Below are 20,919 nucleotides of genomic sequence, written 5' to 3' on the forward strand. Positions count from 1 at the left end.
TGGTGGCTCCCCGTCGCCGCATCTAACGCTTGTCACTGGCCAACCTTCCCTCCCGGGCGGGGGTAGTCTCTAGATCCTGTCTCTGTCCACAGTCCTTGCGCATAGGCAATTCGCGACGGGACGGGCGCCATCCTAGAATGGCTTCGATACCTGGCAGTAGCGTCCCGAAGTAGAAGGAGAGGTTGGCAGCGGTAAAGCGTAGAGCCGGCGATACAGCGTTGAGGTGAGATGCCAATCGCAAGCGGAAAGGCGCCGGCCGAGTGTGATGGCCGCGGTGAGCCGCGATAAGCCGCCGCTGGCCGGCCCATGTGCGGCGCGGCTTTGACGGGTTCCCCACCCATGCTTCGGATGCTCCAGGCTATGCCCGCCATCCCGCGCAGCACCCTCCCAGATTCAACCTGGAATACAAAGAACAGGAGGGCACAGGCGACCAAGCCGCTGTTTCCGTTCATCCTGGGGAACGTCTGGGCTCTCTGCTTGTGGGATGGGTGGGGTACCCACCATGACGGCATGTGCCTTATCTCATCGCCTCTGAAACCCTTTCGTAGCCGTCAAAGTGCGGAATGTGAGCATCTGCTGCTTGCCCCCCCGCTGGAGCCGCTCGAAAGTGTTGCGTCTGATAAAGGTTGCCGTGCTGCCAGCCAGTCCTGGCGGTATTTGTCACTTTTGAGATCGGAAAAAAGCGTAGACGGTCCATCGTCACGCATCGCAAAAAAGTTCGATTTATCTCGAATCTGTTCCTTCGACAAAGAACATCAGTATTCTTCCCAAAATTATTCAATCTCCAATTCAACACTGCAAGATGGCTTCTGTGGACCTGACTCGACGAGACGTAAACGTACTTGACAAGATCAAGGACCCCGAATCCGACCCTTCGGTGAACGTCCTCCTCGACCCATCCCTGCCCCGGGATCCTCACATCGCTGATGCCGCTGTCTACGAGCGAGTGATACAGAAGGAGCGTGAGATCATCATGTCCATGCAACAGCTCGAACTTCAATTGGCAGGATTGCGGCCGAGAACTGTATCTGAACCAGTGCAAGAGTACAAAGGACTTCTCTCGAAGCTGAACGACTTCATCGAAGCGTACCCCAACTATGCCAGCGCGAGGAACAACCGCGTACAAGCGCTGAGGCGGCTGTACGGAGACACGATGCTGTTGGCGGGAGCACCACCAACGCCGCAGCGGCTCGTACAGGCGCCCGAAAGCGCCGAGTTGATCCGGTACTCAAAGATCGCCCTGGAAGATAGTGAAAAGTCTATCTCCCTCTTGACGCCCCGTACAATGTTCGGCGCCATGTCGCCTCAGGCAGCCAAGACCCTATCGCTAGCATACACGCAGCGCGCCGCCATCTACCACATGACTGCCAAGCTCGTAGAGGAGCACAGCGTACAGGTCGCGGAAGGGAGGCGAGAAGCCAGCTGGACGAAGCTTGTGTTCGAGGAGGCGGCGTCTCGGGACTTTGCCTATGGCGGAAGGTACGGCAACGAGATCGCTAAGAGTCTGGCAGTGAGCACGAATCCCACGGCGAAGCTGTGCGGGCAGATGGTCCGGGAGGCGATGAAGAAGGAGTATGGGCCGTCCTACGGCGAGTAAGGGTGTATATAGTATCAACAAGTTGTAATGTAAGCAAAGGCGGTTGAAGCGTCGCATCTCCTCCCTTGCCAATGGCTGTCACTATGAGTGCCTATGCGGAAGCCTTGAGAAGCCCTAGACGTCTAGGTATCCGGTTGGGTTAGTCAGAGATCGTACCAGTGTACTGCTGATAGACACCGTACCTCTTCGCCGCCGCAATGGTCTCTGGTGTAGTCTTGCCCTTTTCCTTCTCCTCGCGATTGATTCTCGTCGCAGCGGCACCAAGTCCAATCACCAAGGCAAAGATGGGGTCCGCGACCTTGGAGATGATATACGCAGGTGGAGGAGCCATGGTGTGTGTTTGCGTATTGTCGTCGTCGTCGCGGGAGGTCGCGTCGTTCGTGGGGCGTGGTAAAGCTAGGCTGTTGTTGAAATGGATCGGAGGAAGTTCGCGATGAGCTCCGTGGCCAGCTTGGGAAGTGGAGCAGACTGAGCGCCGTACGGGCACGGTACCTGGGTACCAGTGGCCCGTCCAGTAGAGCTCCAGCGCGGACGCTGGTCAGTGGAAGCGTCCTTCTATTGCCAACGGCCCCCACTTGCAGCACCACCCACCACCAGTGATTCGCTTATTCCCCAGTGAAATTTCGACCACGTGACCGGGCACATGCTTAGGTCCCTCCCTCCCACGGATCAATTTTGAAATTTCCTCTAGGTTATCAAATCCAGGATCTCACGTCGCAGCAACTTTCACCAACCGCCCAGTACGCCCAGCACCCACCGACAGCGCAGGTCAAAATGAAGTTCCTCAAGGTCGGCAGAGTCGCCATCATCACCCACGGCCGTTACGCCGGCAAGAAGGTACGATTATATACGAAAATTCTCGAGAAAGCCTACCCCGTCGCAGTACTATATTCAACCCCGACTTCGCGAGAAGGAGGGGCGCGGATGAAGGTCACCCAACATCGATGTCGAGGAGTGTGAAAGTGTTTGGCCAGGGAACTATGGGAAGGAAATTATGGCGACGACTATACGAAACGATTCCGAATTGCGAAAAGAACAGGAGGAAACACCGGTCCGACCAAACACTTTTTACACTCTTCGAGCGTCCGATATTTTGGGTTGAGGGCATCCACGAAATTTACTGCGGAGGAGGACAATGGTGGATTATGTTGGGGCACTTGCCCACACATACACATCCAATAATCCCGAGCGATTGCTAACGTTCCTCTCTGCAGGTCGTCATCATCCAGCCTGTCGACTCTGGCAACAAGGCTCACCCCTTCGGCCACGCCCTGGTCGCCGGCATCGAGCGCTACCCCTCCAAGATCACCCGCCGCATGTCCAAGACCCGCCAGGAGAAGCGCAACAAGATCAAGCCCTTCGTCAAGCTTGTCAACTACAACCACTTGATGCCCACCCGCTACACTCTCGAGCTCGAGGGCCTCAAGGGCGTCGTCAGCAACGACACCTTCAAGGAGGTCACCCAGCGTGAGGATGCCAAGAAGCAGGTGAAGAAGGTTCTGGAGGAGCGTTACACGAGCGGAAAGAACAGATGGTTCTTCACGCCTCTGAGTATGTCACTCTCTCTCCTCACATCCAACGTTTGCCATCTTTCCTCCGGGGGCTCCGTTCCCGGCGAGGCAGAGGCTATGCGTCGGCTACTGGCAATTCGTACATGTACTAATACCAAGCACAGGATTTTAAAGGACAAACCGTTTTCTGCAATCGTCAACAGGTCGGGGAGTTGGGCTGGCTTGTAAAGAGCATCAATTGGCATCTGAGGTCCTCGGTTTAAGGGCTCCCAATGAGAAACCATTGAAATCCAAGACGTTTGCCCTGTGATACCTCAACAAACTGGAAAAAATGCCGCCGCGCTGCTGCTGTGACCGGAAGAGTGATAGACACAAAAGAAGTGAGAGTAAAAAGGGGTCAAGGGTCTATGATGACTGATGGGTATGATTCAGCCCTCGGCCGTGGGATGGCCATGATCAATGGAACATGAAATAAGCAAGTCAAACCAACTTTTCCAGCCAAATCGAGTCGTGATAGTTGCTATGGTCCCTACCTAGGTATGCTGAGTGCTTTCAATTTCATGCCATCAATACTCGGCAGCCCACAGGCTCAATTGCAGTGCGACCCACATAACTTGTTGCACAAAATATTGTAACCCACCCACACAACCCTCTATTACAAGCCAAGACCGAATTGCTGAAACCACGGCTTACGTTAGATGTTGAGACCATCGCCGTTTAGATTGAGCGCTCTTGTAGTGTGATAATGGTGACTGATTCGACGATGGCCAGCTGATGTTGTCTTCTGGCCTGATGCATCATAATTGCTGAGGGTGACAGCTATAAGCTAGAAACACTCTTACTGGCCGAAGCTTCTTTTCCATTCGCCAACTCAAGTTTGGCATGCCTAGTAAGTGGTCTCAAGTGAGCCGAGTCAATGTGTGTTTCTACACCATTGGCATTCAAGTTTCGAACCCCGCGCACATCGCCTCATGTCACCAGTCATTTCGTTGCGGAATACCGCCGTCCTTTGCTTTAAGCTTTGTGTATCATTGCGTACGTACATGTCTATATCCTCCTCCGTCTAGAGTACATCAGATTAGAACTTCATGATGCAAGCTATGCAACCTGGTCCCTTTTGCGCTCTGCGCCGTTGCTCTATAGCTGTACACGGGTGTAACTCCCCAGTCAAACAAAAGTCGGTTCCGTTTTCCGGATTAAAAAAGGAAGAAAAAGAAAAAAAGGTCAACAGTGAACATGGGTGAAAGGAAGTTCGTAATATGTACTCAGAACAGGGTAATCGTCGCGTAGAGAGAGTTTGGTATCATCACATCTCTACGCCCACAAATAGGAAAATGACAGGCCAAAGGAAAGATGCTATCGCCTTCTATCCCATAACCTATGCCCTGCTGCTGCCGAAGTGGCTGTTGACCTCGTTGATGAGGTTGTGGGGGTCGTACTCGGGAGCGTACGTCGGTGCCAGGCCGCCAAGCATGGTGAAGAGCACGAAGGCGGAGAACACAATGATGGTAAGCTTGCGAAGAATCGGCTTGCGCTGGCCGAACTCGGCCCACTGGCGACCGCCCTCACCCATGTAGCCCTTGATCTGCTCAAAGCCGAGCTTGTAGTAGACCATGCCACCGAGGGCGATGCTGTATCCGAAGAACTGGAGACCGGAGACCTGGGTGCCCCAAATGGCCATGGAGGCGGCAACCAGCATCACGTCCTTGAGGACACCGCAGAGAGTCAGGACCAGGGAAGAGGTCTTGCCGATCTGAAAATAGTGTTAGTAACGGTGATTGGGAGATCTTGAAGGCATCAAAACTTACCAAAAAGACGACAGAGACGTTCAGCAGGAAGGCGCAGAGACCGTTCAAGAAGAAAGTGAACAGGCCAACGTTGTACACCTGGTCCATGGTGACCTTGGGAATCTCCCAAATGAGAGCAACAGCCAAGTTCATGACAGCGCAGATAGGAGCGAAGTAGTAGACGGAAACGAGGGGGTCCATCTTGTAGTCGGCAGAGCTGAGCAGGCGCTGGACCATGGTCAAACGCAGGGCCTCGAAGATGACACCACCGATCTGGAAGATGACACCAATCCAGACGAACTTGATCTCGCCAATGGAAGCAATGATGACACCAACGACGATAACGGAGACGTTCAGGAAGACCTTTAGGTTGGGCGTGGAGACACCAAGGGCCCATCCAGAGAGGAGGACAGCGACGGGGGTCGTAGCCTTGAGCATCTGGATGAAAGCAACCGAGAGGTACAGGTAGGTCAAGTTACCGCAGATCAAGCTCAAGCTGAAGAAGACACCGATAGGCACGATGGCACGCACGTAGACACGGCCAGTCATCTTGACCGACTTGCGTCCGTCGAGAACGTGAGTCCAGCGAGCGAGGATCTGGGTCATGATGGTCGCGAAAGTCAAGTGGTAGGTCGTCAGAATAACCGGGTAGCCTGTGGTTAATTAGCATCCTGCCTAGAGCTCCAAGCTGTCGTCTCGATCGGCTTACGGAAGTTGAGGGTGTCGAGAATCCATTTGTTGAACAGAATGACGGAGGAGGACAGCGAGATCCAGACACTGCGAGAGGATTGGGTCAGCCAACTTTCGCAACAGCGGAAAATCGAGGTTCTAGTTTCTTACATGACGTAGAGAGCGGGATGGATCTGAGGACCCTTGGATTGAGGAGACGACTTCTCGGCGTCCTGGTTCGTGGTAGGCAGGATAGAGCCGTTCTCTCCACGAGGAACCTCGCCTGAAACGCGCGTCTTCTCGTCGGCACCCATTGTGACGGTTTGGTGTGCGGAATGGGGAAAAGGGTGTAGGGGACGAGTGGTTGAGGTAGGCGGAGGATTGATTGAGGTCGTCGGTAGCGGCGGTTGATGTTGATGTAGGAGCAAGTTGATACAGCTCGGGAGCAAAAAAAGAAGAGACGCGCAAAAACGAGAGCGAGCGAGTGGACGGGACGGCCAAGCAACTCGTTAAAGGTGTCGTGGGGTAGGCGACAGGTGCTTTAACAGTATGCAATGGGGGGTCCCAAAGTTAGACGTTAACGGACACCTGTGGTGGTACTTGAGCCGGTTCAAACCTTGGAATGGGGCTGAGCACGGCTTTCTGAATCTGTAACTTGTGGTGAAGGAAGAGGGAGAATCGAAAGAAAAAGCCGAAAGCAGGAAGCTTTTGACAACCACGACCTTACAGGAACAGTTTAATAGAGGTCTGAAAAAAGAGGACAGCTGCTGCTTGCAGGGTGTTGGAAAGGGAAAGGGGAAGAAGGAAGGGAAAAAAGAGGAAGGGGGGTGGGTAGGCGAGGTTGTAGTGCAGCAAAGATATGGATGCCCCCCGGCAATTAGCAGCGATGGGCGTGAGAGAAAAAAAAATCGATTTCTTCGTCTGTAGTGTATTCGTAGGTATTTCCCGCCCCTCTCTCTCTTTCCTTTGCCTTTTCCTTTCCCTTCTCTATGGTGTGTTTACCGCATACTGTGTGGCAGGTACGTGTGTAGTTGCGTAGGTACCCTCTCTCTCCTTGCTCCTGCTCTTGTTCTGGAAATTGAGGTTCACGTTGACGCGATCAAGCCCGCCCAATCCAGGATCCGGCAGGCGATGTACAGTCACGGATACCTGGTAGAGTGGAGCTTTCTACCCGCCAGCAGGTGTTGGCACCTTGGCCGGAGCGCAGCCCGCATGTACCTGGTACAGGAAGACGACACCCAGGTCCCACTCTGCAACTGTGAGGGAGAGAGCAGGATGGAGGGGGCCACTTGTCCAGACAGTGACTCCAGACTCCCAGCGTCGGCCGTGGCAAGCGTGGGTGCGACTGCGTGGTACGCCACCCTCTCAGGGGCTCCGATGGGACTAATATTAGTGCTGCCAATCTTGGATAGGGGCCGCAAATCAAGCTCTGCCCGCTCACCCACGTTCTGGTCCTTGGCATCTCACCAACGACGTGACTAAGGCAAGGTACCACGGCACCTGGCTCCTCTCTTTTTCTCACCTCAGAACCTTGAAGTATTATAGTGGGTGAGGCTTGACTCTTGAGCAGGTCGGACGACGGCGATGGCGCTGCAGATAGAGTTAGGAAGGTCGTTTCTGCCATGGCTCAGCATAGCAAGAGCTTTGAAGATCAATCGAGTCTTGGTACCAGACCTGAGAAGCGATACTTGACTCTTGTCAATGAACCCTCATGAAAGTGATCCGCTTCCTATGGATACCTTCAAAAGCACTACAACAACCTAGTCCTAATGGGACTCGAGAGCGGTGTATTGTGGCAGGCACTCGATATTACATTGGACTGCATCTCATGCAGCTCTTGTCCCCTTGGCCGATATGTACATGTAGCCGTACCTTGCAGCCAATCCGGCCGTTTACAGATCCAGTACTCCGTACCATCACTAACATTATCCATACGTGCTATTCAACCCCCATGGTGCTAGGTATTCGCTGCTGTGCTAGGCGAAAAGAGGCTCTTACTGTTGATTAAGAGAATTGGATGATTGCTCCGAAAGGGGGGCCAAGCCACCCCGGCCTCGCCTCAGTCTTGCAGTCTCACACATCGGGCCTTGACCTTACAGCCGCAGCTAAGGCAGGTCTCGGTCAGGTCTTGTCACCAGGGTCCAAATGACATCTCAATGCGTTTGTCACTTGTGGCCGTAGGCTGTAGCATAGTTATCGTCAAGTCTATCTTTAAGGCCATGGTCTCTGGCCATGTGGTAAACTAGGCCACCTCTAAACTCTGGAACTGGCACGCATTCTTAGAGCCGGTAACCGTGGGGTATACATACTGCCCTATATGACTATATGACTATATTTGGTGACATGAGCTGTGTATCTGAGATCTAGACGCACTATCTCTCAACGCTGCAATTTAAACTGGTCTTAAAAATAAGCTAGAAGCCGCAGGAGAAAAGAAGAAAAGAAACTTGCTTCCCTTGGAGGGAGGCTCATGCATTAGCACCATCCATACCTTAGCAAAAGCAAAGTAGTCCATACTGCTTCTGTCCGTCTTCTACGGCGAGCACTAACTTGTTGCTCTAACAAGATGGCATCATTCCTACTATGGGCACCTTCCTCGGCTGTAATTAATGTCAGACTCGCGCTTGCTTTACTGGTTACATACCCTTCTCGAACACGTGCGGACGCGGTTCAACACCCCATCATCCTGCCTTCCGTCACTATCCGTATCAGTCGGTGCTTCCTTCTCGCGAGGTGCCACGCTGCCTTCCAGGTTTGCGCGGGTAAGACCGCTTCGGATGGGATGCCGCCTGTAGTCGCACCTTCCATGTCACTTGCGTTTTCACATCTCCAACTCTCAGACCCCCAAGACGTTCTCTTCTCTTCCCGAGTCCTTCACCCTGTGAGGGACCTTGACACCTGGACTATCGCGCTCTATAGGAACAAGGTCACCGAGGCACCCGGCCAAGTTTGTCGCTTGTACTCTGTACATGCAACTCAGCCATTCCCGTTTCCTATCATCTGCATCCAAGTTGACTGCCCTTTCATCCCACGAGTCGCGAGCTGGTGGGACCCTAGGATTTTTCACTTGCGGATACCTTACCCAACCTAGACTTTGGATTGTCCTACGACTGACAAGCACAGCCCTCGCTCTTTTTCACGGCTCTTGTTCTCGTCGCCTCCAAGGACCGAATCCGTCGACGTGTCGCTCATCAGTGCGCCAAATTGGTGATGAATTGTTCCGGAAAGCGGAATCCGGGACGTGGGTGCTGGTCCCTGGGTCGCGGCTCCAAGCTGCCCCCTGGCCCTCCCATCGCCCTACTCTGAAAGATGGGACGCCATCTTCGCCATGCCACGCCTTGAGGCGCCTTTCGGGTTTACTCGGACAGATGGCAGATCGTGGACACCGGCTGCTCGGGTCCTTTGTGTTCGGGAGGCTGAAGCCTGCTCGCCTCACGTCCTTCAGGCTTTCGGACATCATCTCTCGGCCCCGAAGAGTTCATTCCAACTTCTGCGTCTAGCCAGGTCTCACTTCAGCCTTACTCATCCTGCCTCTTGCGTGGCTGCCACACTCGCCGTACCAAATCCTTCCTCAGTACGACTATGTCCAAACTCAACGGTGACGAGTGCCGTGTGGCATGTAGCAAGTGGCATGTGGAACGACAATTCAGATACCGGAGCCGACAACTAAGCCTCGACTCAACACGCCGCTTCTGCAAAACCAAACCATCGATACGTGGTACACTCAGAAAGCTTCGAGGTTGTGTTTGCGACAAGGCTGCCACTTTTCATCTTGGAAAGGCTGACATAGCTGGGGATCGTCAATCTCTCATTGGGTCCGTCCGTCTGGATCTATTTAATGGGACATGCATCTTGTCTTGCATCTCCTTCATGTTGCTATTTGTGTTTTTTGGTCGCAGGGTTGCAGCTTGCTGTCCTACATTAACCCGTGACCTGTGTATACAGCACCAGGTATCCGAATGTTCATCAGACGAAAGTATTTACCTCCAGGCCGCTCGATGCTACACATTCGTACTCGCTCGACGAGTGAGTGATCACAGCCTCGATACCAAGCATTCTGTCAGCCAAAGTCTCCGCTGCAATTCTCCAGCTGGGGCTGCTGTTATTAGAAACTCAGTGTTTGGAGTGCTTCCCTGAATCGGCGGCTGATCAATTCGACATTCATGCGGTGCCCCGAAACTGGCCAGGCTGATCTACAAGAGGCCCAGTTTGTCTGTTTCAGAATGTTGATGAGATGGGTCCCGTACCCCTGTGCCGGCTGCCGGGCAGGCATTCCAGCAAATGTCTTGTTCGGGGGAGAGGCCGTCTTTCGATACTGGAGTACGGAGTACGGAGTATGGAGGTGGTGCTGGGGACGACACGCGTGCTCTAATCCACGCACACAGAGATGCCTGCCAAATGGACCACTTGCCAACTGACGGACCGATGGTCAACATTTGGTGATCGACTTTCACAGCCTCCTTTGCTGCTCCGCAAATGAGAGGCAGGGGCAATCCCACATTGGGATGGGAAACGTCAATCGCCAACAACCAAAGCTGGCAAGGGATCCAGAACGACGTCTGTTTGTAACAACTACCGACGGATCGAAATTAAGTCGTGCTGCTCCATCAACAGTCCAACGCGGACCCAGCGGTGACGACAACAGATCAGGAGTGAAGAGAGAGCACGGGGAGATTTCCCAGATTGCTAGATGTTCATACGGTGGCACCTGGCCCGAGTGCCACCTGTCTCCCAGTCCCTTGCACCGTTTTGCCCTGGCTCATCTTATTTCCTTAGCACACAAAGCACAACGAGCTCGCTGGCTCCGTGGGGGCAGCACGGGCATTGGCAAGGCGAGAAGAAATAAGAAAGACCAACTTCAAATCTCTTGAGACGACGATCGCTGAGTGAAAGGCGAGATGCAGACCACCTCGCACCAGCGCGGGAAACAACGATATCCCTGCTCGCATCTTGATTGGCGATGCACGAAGTTGATGAAAATGAGCAGATGGAACATGGGCTTTTGCAAGCAGGCGATTGGAGCGCCCCATCCCGCTAGGATAAAGTGCGGGTAGAGGCGACGGGACACTGGATCACAAAACTGTTGGCGTCCCTTTTCGGCTTGTCTCACTGGCGCAGAAGCAAAAGCAGCTTGAGGCGCGCCGGCATGAACGTGGTCCAAAACGTCGACGAATATCACGTTTCGGCTCTTTGTACTTATTCGTACGGAGCAAAGGTACGGTTGGGTATCTGTCTGCGACTCAGGCTCGGCCTTGGACGCGTACCCGACTCATGGAGAACCGCCGAGTTGTCGCCAGGCCGAAACGATTCACAACAAGCCCTGGTGTCATTGCTGCTGTGCGGGACAACAAATTGAACAAATTGAGGCAAGTTTGTTTTGCTGCTTTGCATGACGGCTTCTTGACGAGCTGCAGCGTGCCCACGGAGGTGGGATTGCGCTCATTTTATGAGATTACACTGAGCAAGGTTCCGTTATCGAAGACATCGCAACTCGGCTTAGGGCTCTCCAATCTAGACAATCTCAGTGAAGGCGGGCTGCAACAGGTCCAGACTACCTTACCTTAGGCGCCCCGTACTTCATGTCACCATGGAGGCTCTGTAGCTCGCGAATCAAACCACAGAGAAACGTGGTCGACCATCTGGCTAATGTCCGAGAGATAGCCAAGATGAGTCGAATCCTTCCCCGGCCAACCATACCAACTTGGTTGGTCAAACCCCACGGTCCACGGAAGGATGACAATGTGGCGGGAGCGGCAGCGGCAGCGGCAACGGTAGGTACACAGACGCACACGAAAACAATGACAGGTGAAGGCTTGAAGCCCCCCAAGTCTGAGAGTTTGAGCGAAATGACGGACGGCAGCTGCCCGACTGGGAAATGGAGGCGAAAACAACGTGTGAATGCAGATTGACAGTGGGTTTTGAGTCGAATTATCAAAATTATTAGCGCAAGCCACATCGAAGGTCCAACCCACTTCCGAATGGCGGAGAGATTGGCACGCCACGCCAGCATCTGCCATCCGGGAACTGGCAGTTCACGGGTCAGAGAAGCGCCGCTCATTCCCAGGACGGTACAATATGGATTCAGCCAAACGCCTCTTTGGGCAACGACCGAAGTTGTCCAAGACTAGGAGTTCAGAGTAACAACGAGTTAGCCCGAAGAGGATCGTGAACTTCAGGAGCCAGCATAGGATCTGCGTTGCCGGGAGTCCGGGACAGGGTAAGGAGCGGCAGCGGGCAGCAAAGCCAGCACCAACAGCGTCCGACAAACTGATGGGCAATTGACCATTCGGAAGCGTTGCTTTGACGGCAGGACCAGGGACCCTGCAGAGGACGAGAGAGAGGCACATATGGTTGCTGTCGATGCCCTTGGGCCTTTCTGATCCCTCTGTTCTGGTTTGCCGGCAGCTGATGAAGGTGCAGCATCTCGACGGAACCAACGCACTGTATCCCCGACGGGAGGCGGTCAACAAGAGACGTGCATATAGGTTACCATTGCCTTGGCGGTCTGTCACCGTCTACTGCGGTAGTGTGTGAAAAGGTGGGTGGGTGTTCACTGGTGGGTGCTGCGGCGCGCGAACGGTGCGTCGAGGCCGAATTAGACTGGAGATTTTCATCAATCAGAATGAGGAGCAGCAGCCGTGAGGTGTGTGTTTCCGAGTTTCGCGACAACCTTTCTACGACTACGGGTACGCTCGACATAGATTCGAGATTGGGTTGTGAACCTTGCGGGCCCTTCCCTGTGCCTGTCTGTCGTTGATTACACTACGGACGATCTGCATGTTTGAAAGTCAATCTCTTTGAGGTGTCAAATTGGTAGGGTGACTTGGCTAATAAGTCTGTCGCAGTCTGCTATGCTTCTTCCCGTCATGCCTGCCCGCCTGTATCCTTTGTTGTTACTTTGTTATGAGTCTCTGCCCGCTGCTAGTATCCATACTTACTTGTGTCTATGATGGAGGGGTTGAACTTTGCGGACCTATTGAGGGTGGATCATGAACTGTTCCTCTTGGGTTCTTCTACGGCCAAACACCAACCCCTACTAGTGTATTGGAACGGGTTGACGGGTGCGTGTACGTACGTGGTTAATGGGCACCTATGGGGGGAGGGGACAAGGAAAAAATGGGAAAGTAGGGAACGTGTCCTCGAGTCCTTGGGGAAGCGAAGGCGAGTTTGCCTCCACATCTCTCTCCATTTCCCGGTTTCCAGACCGCACAAACGAGGACTGTGGATAGGAGGAACAGGACAAACCAGGCCAGGCCAGACCAGACCCTGGTGGATGGAGGGTGTATGGCCCATATCTTTCTTCCATCCCACCTTTGAACCTCAACACGGGCCTGATCTCGGATCATACTCACGCTCGCGGCTCACGTCTATAATGCCTCACTTTTTTGGGACCGTTGACGGCTGATCCGGGCTTTCAGCCCATGTCTCTCGAGGCTCAGTCTCACTAAACCTCCCTACGTACGAGTGGTACGGTCATGATCATATGGCTCAGTGCCTTTGCATCGCGAGAAAGCAAGAAAAAAAACCCACCCGTCTCTTATGATGTCGTCTGCGAAGCCAATTACAGGCAACCCACACTCTCAACTCTGTAACCCGCCGTGGGTCGCAGGAACTTAGCCAGGCCCCGGTGCCGCTATTGGAGACACTCGGAGACTGAAATCAGTGGTATGCGGTATGTGTATCCGGATGGTCTGTCTTTTAAACGGTGCGCGATGGTGGACAAGCTTCTGGCAGCTCCACTGTGGTGGCTGTAACATTGGCATCCGTCGTCCTCTCGAGCAAGAGTCTCAGCTTTCAAGTGAGTCGAGAGTCTCCCCCTGTATTACTGTGTAAGGCTAGTGGTGAGCATACGGCCGCCGCATCTTTCTTCTTTCTCCCGCTCCCACATGAAATCATGAAATGCCCAGACTTCCAGAGTCCAGAGGTTGGGGGTTCATATGAGCAAGGGGGGCAATGGGAAGGAAGCAAGCAAGGCAAGGCAGGCAAGCGTGTGGCGAGCCAGCACGAGGGCCCGGCCTGGGGTTGCGGTTCGCTGCCGTCCGCGCCGCCCGTCGACGTTTCCGTTCCAGTTTTGCTGTGCAGGCCAGGGCCTAGACCCCTGTGAGATGGAGAAGGAGAAGGAGAAGGAGACTGAGGTGGTCTGTCTTGGCTCATGACGGACGAGGGAGCGAACTTGAGCCTGGGTGCGGGCTGTCATCTGCGGATAGACAGAGTGCGGCACGGGTAGTGAGAGGCCTGAGTCTGTTCCGTGGATGAGATAATGGGCAAATGCTAGCATGGTCATTCGGCGGCGGTTGCCACGAGGCAAGGAGAGTTTCTGTCAAATAAGACCTTGTCTCAAATTGCCGGGACAAGATGCGCCGGGACGTAGGAAACGATTTTGTTATACATAAAGACGGGATGCACACGCGCTTGGCCGCTTGCTTTAGTTGAGAGCCTCGTTTGGTGACAGCGAGGCATATGGTGGCTGCAGATAAAGTAGCTTCGACGCCAGCCGCCAATTCGGTAGGTATAGCAAGCAGTAAATCTGGTGTATGGTGTACCGGGGTGTCTCCACCATCTTAACCACACCTCGTCGAGACTCGATACTGGTGATTCAATTGGTGCTGGAGATCTATAGCGATAGCAGTATCTTGAAGAGAGAATCCCATTGGCAAAGTAGAAGAAGTGTACCCTTCAAACGGCAACACTGGAGCGTGTGTGTTCTCGGCGGCAATGGTGGTGTCGATGTTGCGATTATCTCAAAATGTGGGGGCGTGTCTAGGTACCTAGGTAGAAGAGCGCGGCGTGCCTTCCATGAGATGGTGGACGGAGCATCTTAGAACATGACACTAAGGCTCAGGTAAGGTAGGTATGTACATAGCAGGAACGGTACGTACCGTTTGGCACTTGGCACCCACCCATGAAAGACACCAAATGTGAGCTTCATGTCCTTGACCAGGGGGCCCCGCTAAACCCCTTGTCCCAAATAATAATTTGGCCCCTCCATCACAGTTGCGGTGCGGGAAGGAAGCAGGAAGTAACAGCGCAGCAGCAGCAAGTGGCAGCAGAAGCACCACCACCACCATCTTCCGTCCCCTCAGCCAGCAAGAACCACCAGTCAGTCAGGCACCTCATTACCTACCTCCCTCAGTCAGGAAGCAGGTACACACACCTCGCCTCCCAGTCGAGTTCGGTACCTGGGCAGTCTAGTCCTGGTGTGTGTCCCCTTTTTCTCTGGAACCGCTCGAAAGCAAAAACCCATATCTACAGCAACGACCACGGCTACCACCTCCCGCGCGACTTTTCTTTCCTCCTCCTTCCTTTCTTTGCTGCCAATCCTCAACTTCGCTTTCTCTTCCCCTTCGGTGCATCACTTGCTCCTTGATCTTGCAATTCTCCTCTTGTTGCCAGATTCTCCTCCACAAGAGCCGCTCTCTTTCTGTTGCTGCTTCCCCAACACCTTCTACACACATCCCCCACCATGGCTGACATGTGAGTTATTCCTCCTTGTCCCCTTTGCGTCCCAAATGTCTTTCGCTTGCCCATTGCGCCCATTCCAGAGCCACGGCTCCGGATCTGCATGGCATTCCAGACGCCCAAATCATTGAAGAATCTCGACTGACTGTATTCCCCTCATTTAGCAACGTTGACGTCTTGGTTATCGGCGCTGGCCCGACCGGTCTCGGTGCTGCGAAGCGTCTGAACCAGATTGTGCGTCCTCACCGCCAAATTGCCACTACCCCAGCCCGCCCATTGTTTCAATGCTAACATTGACTGCAGAACGGCCCCTCATGGCTGCTTGTTGACTCCGCTGAGAAGGCCGGTGGTCTTGCTGGCACTGATACCACCCCTGAGGGTTTTGTGAGTGCCTCCTTGTTTCCCACGCTTTCCTTCGCAGCAGGAAGATTGCTCAGGAATTGGGTGTTGTTTAGCCAAAGAAACAATTTCTAACCAGCTTCCAATGAACAGCTCTACGATGTTGGTGGCCACGTCATCTTCTCCCACTACAAGTACTTCGACGACTGCATCGAGGAGGCGCTCCCCAAGGAGGATGACTGGTTCACGCACGAGCGTGTCTCCTACGTCCGCTACAAGGGCATCTGGGTTCCCTACCCCTTCCAGAACAACATCTCTATCCTGCCCAAGGAGGACCAGGTTAAGTGCATGAACGGCCTCATTGACGCCGCCCTCGAGTGCCGTGTCGCCGACAAGAAGCCCAAGGACTTCGATGAGTGGATCCTCCGCAACTGCGGTGAGGGTGTTGCCAACATCTTCATGCGCCCCTACAACTACAAGGTCTGGGCTGTCCCCACGACCAAGGTAAGCCTACTTCCTCCATGCGAACAGACCTCTCCTGAGACTGGATCTGCTTGCTAACTTTAATCTCTCTACAGATGCAATGCGCGTGGCTCGGAGAGCGTGTTGCTGCTCCCAACCTGAAGCTCGTCACCGAGAACGTCGTCATGAACAAGGTTGCCGGTAACTGGGGCCCCAACGCCACCTTCAAGTTCCCCGCCCGTGACGGTACCGGTGGTATCTGGATCGCTGTTGCCAACACCCTGCCCAAGGAGAAGACTCGCTACGGCGAGAAGGGCACCGTTGAGAAGGTTGACGCCGAGAAGAAGATTGTCACCCTCAAGGACGGCACCAAGGTCCAGTACGGCAAGCTCATTTCCACCATGAACGTCGACCAGCTCGTCGAGCGCATGGGCAACCAGGAGCTCGTCAGCCTGTCCAAGGGTCTGTTCTACTCCTCCACTCACGTTATCGGTGTCGGTATCCGTGGCGCTCGCCCCGACCGCATTGGCGACAAGTGCTGGCTGTACTTCCCCGAGGACAACTGCCCCTTCTACCGCGCCACCATCTTCTCCAACTACTCTCCCTACAACCAGCCCGAGGCCGACGTCAAGCTGCCTACGCTGTACCTCGCCAACGGCGAGAAGGCCTCCTCTACCGAGGCCAAGGAGGGCCCTTACTGGTCCATTATGCTTGAGGTCTCCGAGTCTTCCATGAAGCCCGTTGAGCAGGAGAAGCTCCTCCAGCAGTGCATTCAGGGTCTTATCAACACCGAGATGATCAAGCCCGAGGACGAGATCGTCTCCACCTACCACCGCCGCTTCAACCACGGCTACCCCACCCCCTCGCTCGAGAGAGAGGGAGTCCTCAAGGACCTCCTTCCCAAGCTCCTCGACCAGGGCATCTACTCTCGTGGCCGCTTCGGTTCCTGGAGATACGAGGTCGGCAACCAGGACCACTCTTTCATGCTGGGTGTCGAGGCCGCCGACAACATTGTCAACGGCGCCGTCGAGCTCACGCTCAACTACCCCGACTTCGTCAACAGCCGCAAGAACGAGGAGCGTCGCCTTGCCGCGTCATTCGCCTTCGGCTCCCAGGCCAACGGCATTCCCTCGCACAGCAAGTAAGCCTACCGTATGGTGGCGGAAGCTGTTAGAAAAGGAGGCAAAGAATTGCATTGATTTTTCAAGTTTTGTTGCTATAAAGCAATAGAAAGAAGCATGAGCATGACCAATGGAAGGAGGCAAGCTCAGGAAAAAGGGAGCTGCTTTTGGCTAAGCATAAAGAGAATACCTGGGAGTTTTTACGATGTTGAATTGGGGCGGGGGAGGGAATATCATCCGGTGCGCCATACCCACGATGTTGATGTTGAAAGTCGTGCGCAGCTGTAGGCGTGGGGGGCCAGCTTGCCCTCGAAAAGGAATACCTACATAGAGTATAGATGTTTGGCCCCTACAATCTCACACCATTCGAGCATTTGTTTGTTCCACTCTGATATCGTCTTGTCGTCTCCCGTGTGGCCTCGGCGTCGGAGGTGCGTCCGGATAGCTGCGACCCTTGCATATGAAGCTGTAGTGTTACTGATGCGTAATGGGCATGCCAACGGAAACGGTCCGCCATCCGGTCGAACTAGCGTCTATCTGACAAAAAGTCACGATCCAGTGAGCCGTTGAGTTTGGCACCCTTGTCTCTGGCGTCTGACATGTCCTTGTTTGCTTGTTTTCTCGTTTCCCCCATTCTACTTAGTCAGCGTATTTCAAGCCTACGAGGCTCAACTCATCAGAACCAAGGAATCGAGGCTACCCATCACAAAATTCGGATGAGTTGATACGAGATTCTGCATCTTCGTCGTCTCCGTAAGTGCGACGCTGATTCTTGATATTTAGCTATGGAGTTCAGAGGAAACTGGTTCAGGGACCTATAGTCCTAGGCCAATATTGCACGGGTAACAGGGAATCGGTAGGCAACTCGGTCGTTGCGAGTGCTTTATTCTTAGTAATATCCCCAGACCCCGCGGGTAAATGGATTTGGGTTAATATCAGACGGAAATCGTGAAGAAAGTGGCGAAGTGGTTTATTGCAGCCAAGCGGGTATACACCAGTTTACTGATTTCGTCTTCTTCTTTCCTCGCACTCTTTTCTACGACGCTAAAGAAGCGACGCAGTCAAATCACAAAAAAAAAAAAAAAAAAAAAAAACTCAGGGTCCGAGTGAGGTGGGTAGCATCGTAGCACAGACTAGTTTGGCAGTGCGCCAATGACATCATTTTCTTTTTGTCTTTTGGCTTTAACTTGTTCGCCCTAAACTCTAAGGATTTTATGCCACGACTCAGGTATCTACAAGAAATCTTGAAAAAAATGATGAGATGGATGGCTTCGATGATTCGATGCTAGTCTCGCCACTAAGTTTCTTACTCACCGTCTCGCCAAAGACACCTTCGAGAATTTCCCTGAGAGCTGAAAATTTGGTACTAGAAGACTTGGAGGAGCAGGGGTTTGGGTATGTGAATGAGTCGCGACGGCTCCGTCAGTTCCACGGCGGCGGTGGGGGGGCATTTTATCTTATTTCCTTGGTGAAAGAGACGGCGTGGTTTCTACCCTGGTATTAAGAAACGGCTGGATATTTGGTTCATATTGAGCTCTGGACCCTTTGATTGACTACCCTTACAGTAGGCGGACGTTGGAACCAGTGCTGCATAACCTACCACAGAAGATGGGTAAACATGTCTACCTATGCTCTAACAACGACATGGTCAACTTCAGCCTTCGAGCCTTCGAGACTTTGGACCAGCTGTCAGAATGGAAACGTTCAGCTCCGGCGAATGACCGGGCGTGCGGAAAAGATCAGCAAAGGAGAAGGCCTAGGTGTTGAGACGGGACAGTCAAGGAATCAGCGGTCAATGGTGCTCATTGCAAGGAAAACCAGGACGGGACCCGGGAGGTGGATGGGGGGAGGGAAAGCCGGTGGTGCTAAACTGATAGGTTCCATCATGGCGCGACGGACCTAGCGAGACGGAGAAAGGGCGACGGGTGGAAAGCGGCGGAAACGGACAAAAAAAAGCAGGGAACAAAGGCTCCGGCAGTTCAGTGTGAAGGAGTGTGGCCAGATCTATCCGTAGATTTGAGAACAGACTGAAGGTTGTCTGTACCTCCATATCTCCCGTCATCTTTCAAGGTTCTGGCGAAAAGTTCGTCAGGAGCTTGGTGGGTGAAAGATGTGAGGCTCGTAGGAGTTTGGAGAGTTGAATAGCATGAGGCACCGCCTGTCGATTGACTGGTGGGCATGGATGGGCATTGAGGGTTTGAGCACAAGATGCTCTGTGTCACCCCAGTTAGCCCTGTTCATCGCTGTGAATGTGGACGGCTGAGAGCTCCGATGATCGACATTTTGTATCTGCGAGCTCGGCCAAACAGACGGTCGAGAAGGTGAGAACGTAGCGACGATTGTTTTTTTGTGCCTGCCAATCATTGCCTGTGGTGGATGTTTACCCCTTTCTTGTACTGGATTTTGCATGCCTAATGCTTCGAGCTACCTCTGCCTGCCGGGTACACCATTCATGATTCCATTCGCGTTTATCTGGCGCTGACTGGAGACTGTTTGCCGTTGGAGCACCGGGAGATAGGAGCGAGCGATGATGGGCTGGGAATGCTTTCTGCTCAAGGGCCTAGAGCCCCCAAATAAGTGGATAGCTTCTCTCTTCCTCCACTGCTGTGACCAGGGGTTAGATTGGCATGCATCTTCCTTCTCCTCGTCTTGGTGATCTGTTTTGTTCATCTCTCCGAATTTCAGCGCAGGCATATCCGTTGCGGAGCCTTTTTCACAAGAGCACCAAATTCCTTGTTGAGACTGCCTTACTGTGTGTTCGTATAGAGGAAAGGAGAAGGGGAACAAGGAGCCGCCTGAAGGGAACGAGAGGAACGAGACAAGGAAAGAACGCCGAGATGTCACTGGCGTGGGTCCTGTTTTTGTTTAACAGAGACACCAACGTTTGCATGTTTGACGAGGGGAGTTTGGGGAGGCGTTTGATACCTTCCATACTGGATTGGATGGCTGCCCCATTCCCTATTTGGCCTCTGACTTACTACGGCACATGCGTGTGTCGGTCTTGAAGTTGTCTGTTTTCTCCGGGTCCCTAATATGCAAGTAACATGGGGTGCTCTGTATGCAAGTGCGACTACTCCTGCTACTTCCAGGTGTATGTAAGGTATTCTCTGCTTTCTTGGAACAATTCCGAGATACAACTGAAAGGTTGCAGTGCCAGGAGTTGGCCTGGTTAGATTCAAGTTTTCCAGGGCAGGTGGAGGCTTCCATTTCCCTTGAAAGCTGGAGGGATACGTCCCATTGCGAATGGATACTGAGGATGCCTTAGCACTCACGTACCTAGGTAGGTAGTAAGGTAAGGTAAGTATGTACTCCGTAACAGCTAAGGTGGAAGAGAACTTGGTGCTTGGGAAGGCGTGGGCTTGGTCCCTGGCGCTTGGAAGGTGCCCTTTGCTCCTCTTAAAAATCATTACGTACTCCACTCCTCAAGGGTGCTGCTGCTTCAGAACTCCAGCCTGCCCTTGCCCGCGCCTGTCCAGTGCCGCACCTTAAGCAACCTCCGGCTGCCCTGTCGCCGGATGCCACCATCGCTCAACGTCTCCGTGCAGCGTGCATCCTGCCCCATCTCGATCCTAAGTGGTCAGCAAGACGGCCAAGCAAAGGTCCAGTTCTGTTCGAGGTCCCAGGTGTGAAAGCGAGAGGTTCAAACGGCACCGTCAACGACTGGTTATTCCTCCTCCGACAGCTGCCCACTCGCTCACCCGTCCGTCGCCCGACGACGCCCTCTAAACCCCTAGTCATTCTTCGTCTTCCTCAGTTCACAGACTGCTGAAGATTGCTGTTGCTGCTGCCTTTTCGCCGTATCCATAGCGAGGCCGACCACCCCTCGTCCACCTGATCCGATTGCGCGCGTGCATACCCATACCCGGCCGATGCAAGAGACCTCTCGCATGCACAGAAACATCAACACCATCCGCACTGTAATCCTCCGGTTTACCCAACCCCCGTCGTACAAGTTGCGCCTCGAGCTTCCCATA

At 53.5% G+C, this 20,919-nt stretch overlaps 9 protein-coding genes across 9 annotated transcripts; 6 read left to right on the forward strand and 3 right to left on the reverse strand.

Annotated features, from left to right (window-relative positions):
* Nucleotides 1–32: 32 nt before the first annotated feature.
* Nucleotides 33–452, reverse strand: CPAR01_06061 (uncharacterized protein; the record flags this gene model as incomplete). Its single annotated transcript, XM_060490335.1, has 1 exon — nucleotides 33–452. One exon carries the CDS (start codon nucleotides 450–452, stop codon nucleotides 33–35), a length of 420 nt encoding a protein of 139 aa, XP_060351801.1.
* Nucleotides 453–802: 350 nt separating this feature from the next.
* On the forward strand, nucleotides 803–1,597 carry CPAR01_06062 (uncharacterized protein; the record flags this gene model as incomplete). The annotated part of the gene is made up of 1 exon (XM_060490336.1): nucleotides 803–1,597. One exon carries the CDS (start codon nucleotides 803–805, stop codon nucleotides 1,595–1,597), a length of 795 nt encoding a protein of 264 aa, XP_060351802.1.
* Nucleotides 1,598–1,680: 83 nt separating this feature from the next.
* CPAR01_06063 (ribosomal protein L27) lies at nucleotides 1,681–3,336 on the forward strand (the record flags this gene model as incomplete). Its single annotated transcript, XM_060490337.1, has 4 exons — nucleotides 1,681–1,723; nucleotides 1,771–1,973; nucleotides 2,249–2,434; nucleotides 2,812–3,336. 4 exons carry the CDS (start codon nucleotides 1,681–1,683, stop codon nucleotides 3,334–3,336), a joined length of 957 nt encoding a protein of 318 aa, XP_060351803.1.
* On the reverse strand, nucleotides 1,689–1,928 carry CPAR01_06064 (uncharacterized protein; the record flags this gene model as incomplete). The annotated part of the gene is made up of 2 exons (XM_060490338.1): nucleotides 1,689–1,719; nucleotides 1,780–1,928. 2 exons carry the CDS (start codon nucleotides 1,926–1,928, stop codon nucleotides 1,689–1,691), a joined length of 180 nt encoding a protein of 59 aa, XP_060351804.1.
* A 1,150-nt stretch (nucleotides 3,337–4,486) lies between the features above and the next one.
* On the reverse strand, nucleotides 4,487–5,878 carry CPAR01_06065 (triose-phosphate transporter; the record flags this gene model as incomplete). The annotated part of the gene is made up of 4 exons (XM_060490339.1): nucleotides 4,487–4,861; nucleotides 4,917–5,548; nucleotides 5,605–5,672; nucleotides 5,736–5,878. 4 exons carry the CDS (start codon nucleotides 5,876–5,878, stop codon nucleotides 4,487–4,489), a joined length of 1,218 nt encoding a protein of 405 aa, XP_060351805.1.
* A 2,655-nt stretch (nucleotides 5,879–8,533) lies between these two features.
* Nucleotides 8,534–9,064, forward strand: CPAR01_06066 (uncharacterized protein; the record flags this gene model as incomplete). Its single annotated transcript, XM_060490340.1, has 1 exon — nucleotides 8,534–9,064. The coding sequence occupies one exon, from the start codon at nucleotides 8,534–8,536 to the stop codon at nucleotides 9,062–9,064; it is 531 nt and encodes a 176-aa protein (XP_060351806.1).
* Nucleotides 9,065–10,835: 1,771 nt separating this feature from the next.
* CPAR01_06067 (uncharacterized protein) lies at nucleotides 10,836–11,129 on the forward strand (the record flags this gene model as incomplete). The annotated part of the gene is made up of 1 exon (XM_060490341.1): nucleotides 10,836–11,129. The coding sequence occupies one exon, from the start codon at nucleotides 10,836–10,838 to the stop codon at nucleotides 11,127–11,129; it is 294 nt and encodes a 97-aa protein (XP_060351807.1).
* Nucleotides 11,130–15,027: 3,898 nt separating this feature from the next.
* Nucleotides 15,028–16,969, forward strand: CPAR01_06068 (UDP-galactopyranose mutase; the record flags this gene model as incomplete). The annotated part of the gene is made up of 5 exons (XM_060490342.1): nucleotides 15,028–15,038; nucleotides 15,188–15,257; nucleotides 15,327–15,407; nucleotides 15,516–15,866; nucleotides 15,941–16,969. 5 exons carry the CDS (start codon nucleotides 15,028–15,030, stop codon nucleotides 16,967–16,969), a joined length of 1,542 nt encoding a protein of 513 aa, XP_060351808.1.
* Nucleotides 16,970–19,978: 3,009 nt separating this feature from the next.
* On the forward strand, nucleotides 19,979–20,714 carry CPAR01_06069 (uncharacterized protein; the record flags this gene model as incomplete). Its single annotated transcript, XM_060490343.1, has 3 exons — nucleotides 19,979–20,036; nucleotides 20,097–20,113; nucleotides 20,373–20,714. 3 exons carry the CDS (start codon nucleotides 19,979–19,981, stop codon nucleotides 20,712–20,714), a joined length of 417 nt encoding a protein of 138 aa, XP_060351809.1.
* Between the last annotated feature and the right edge of the window lie 205 nt (nucleotides 20,715–20,919).

Source organism: Colletotrichum paranaense, assembly GCF_030867605.1.
Source record: "Colletotrichum paranaense strain IMI 384185 chromosome Unknown Scaffold_4.1, whole genome shotgun sequence".
In the NCBI taxonomy this organism is placed as follows: domain Eukaryota; kingdom Fungi; phylum Ascomycota; class Sordariomycetes; order Glomerellales; family Glomerellaceae; genus Colletotrichum; species Colletotrichum paranaense.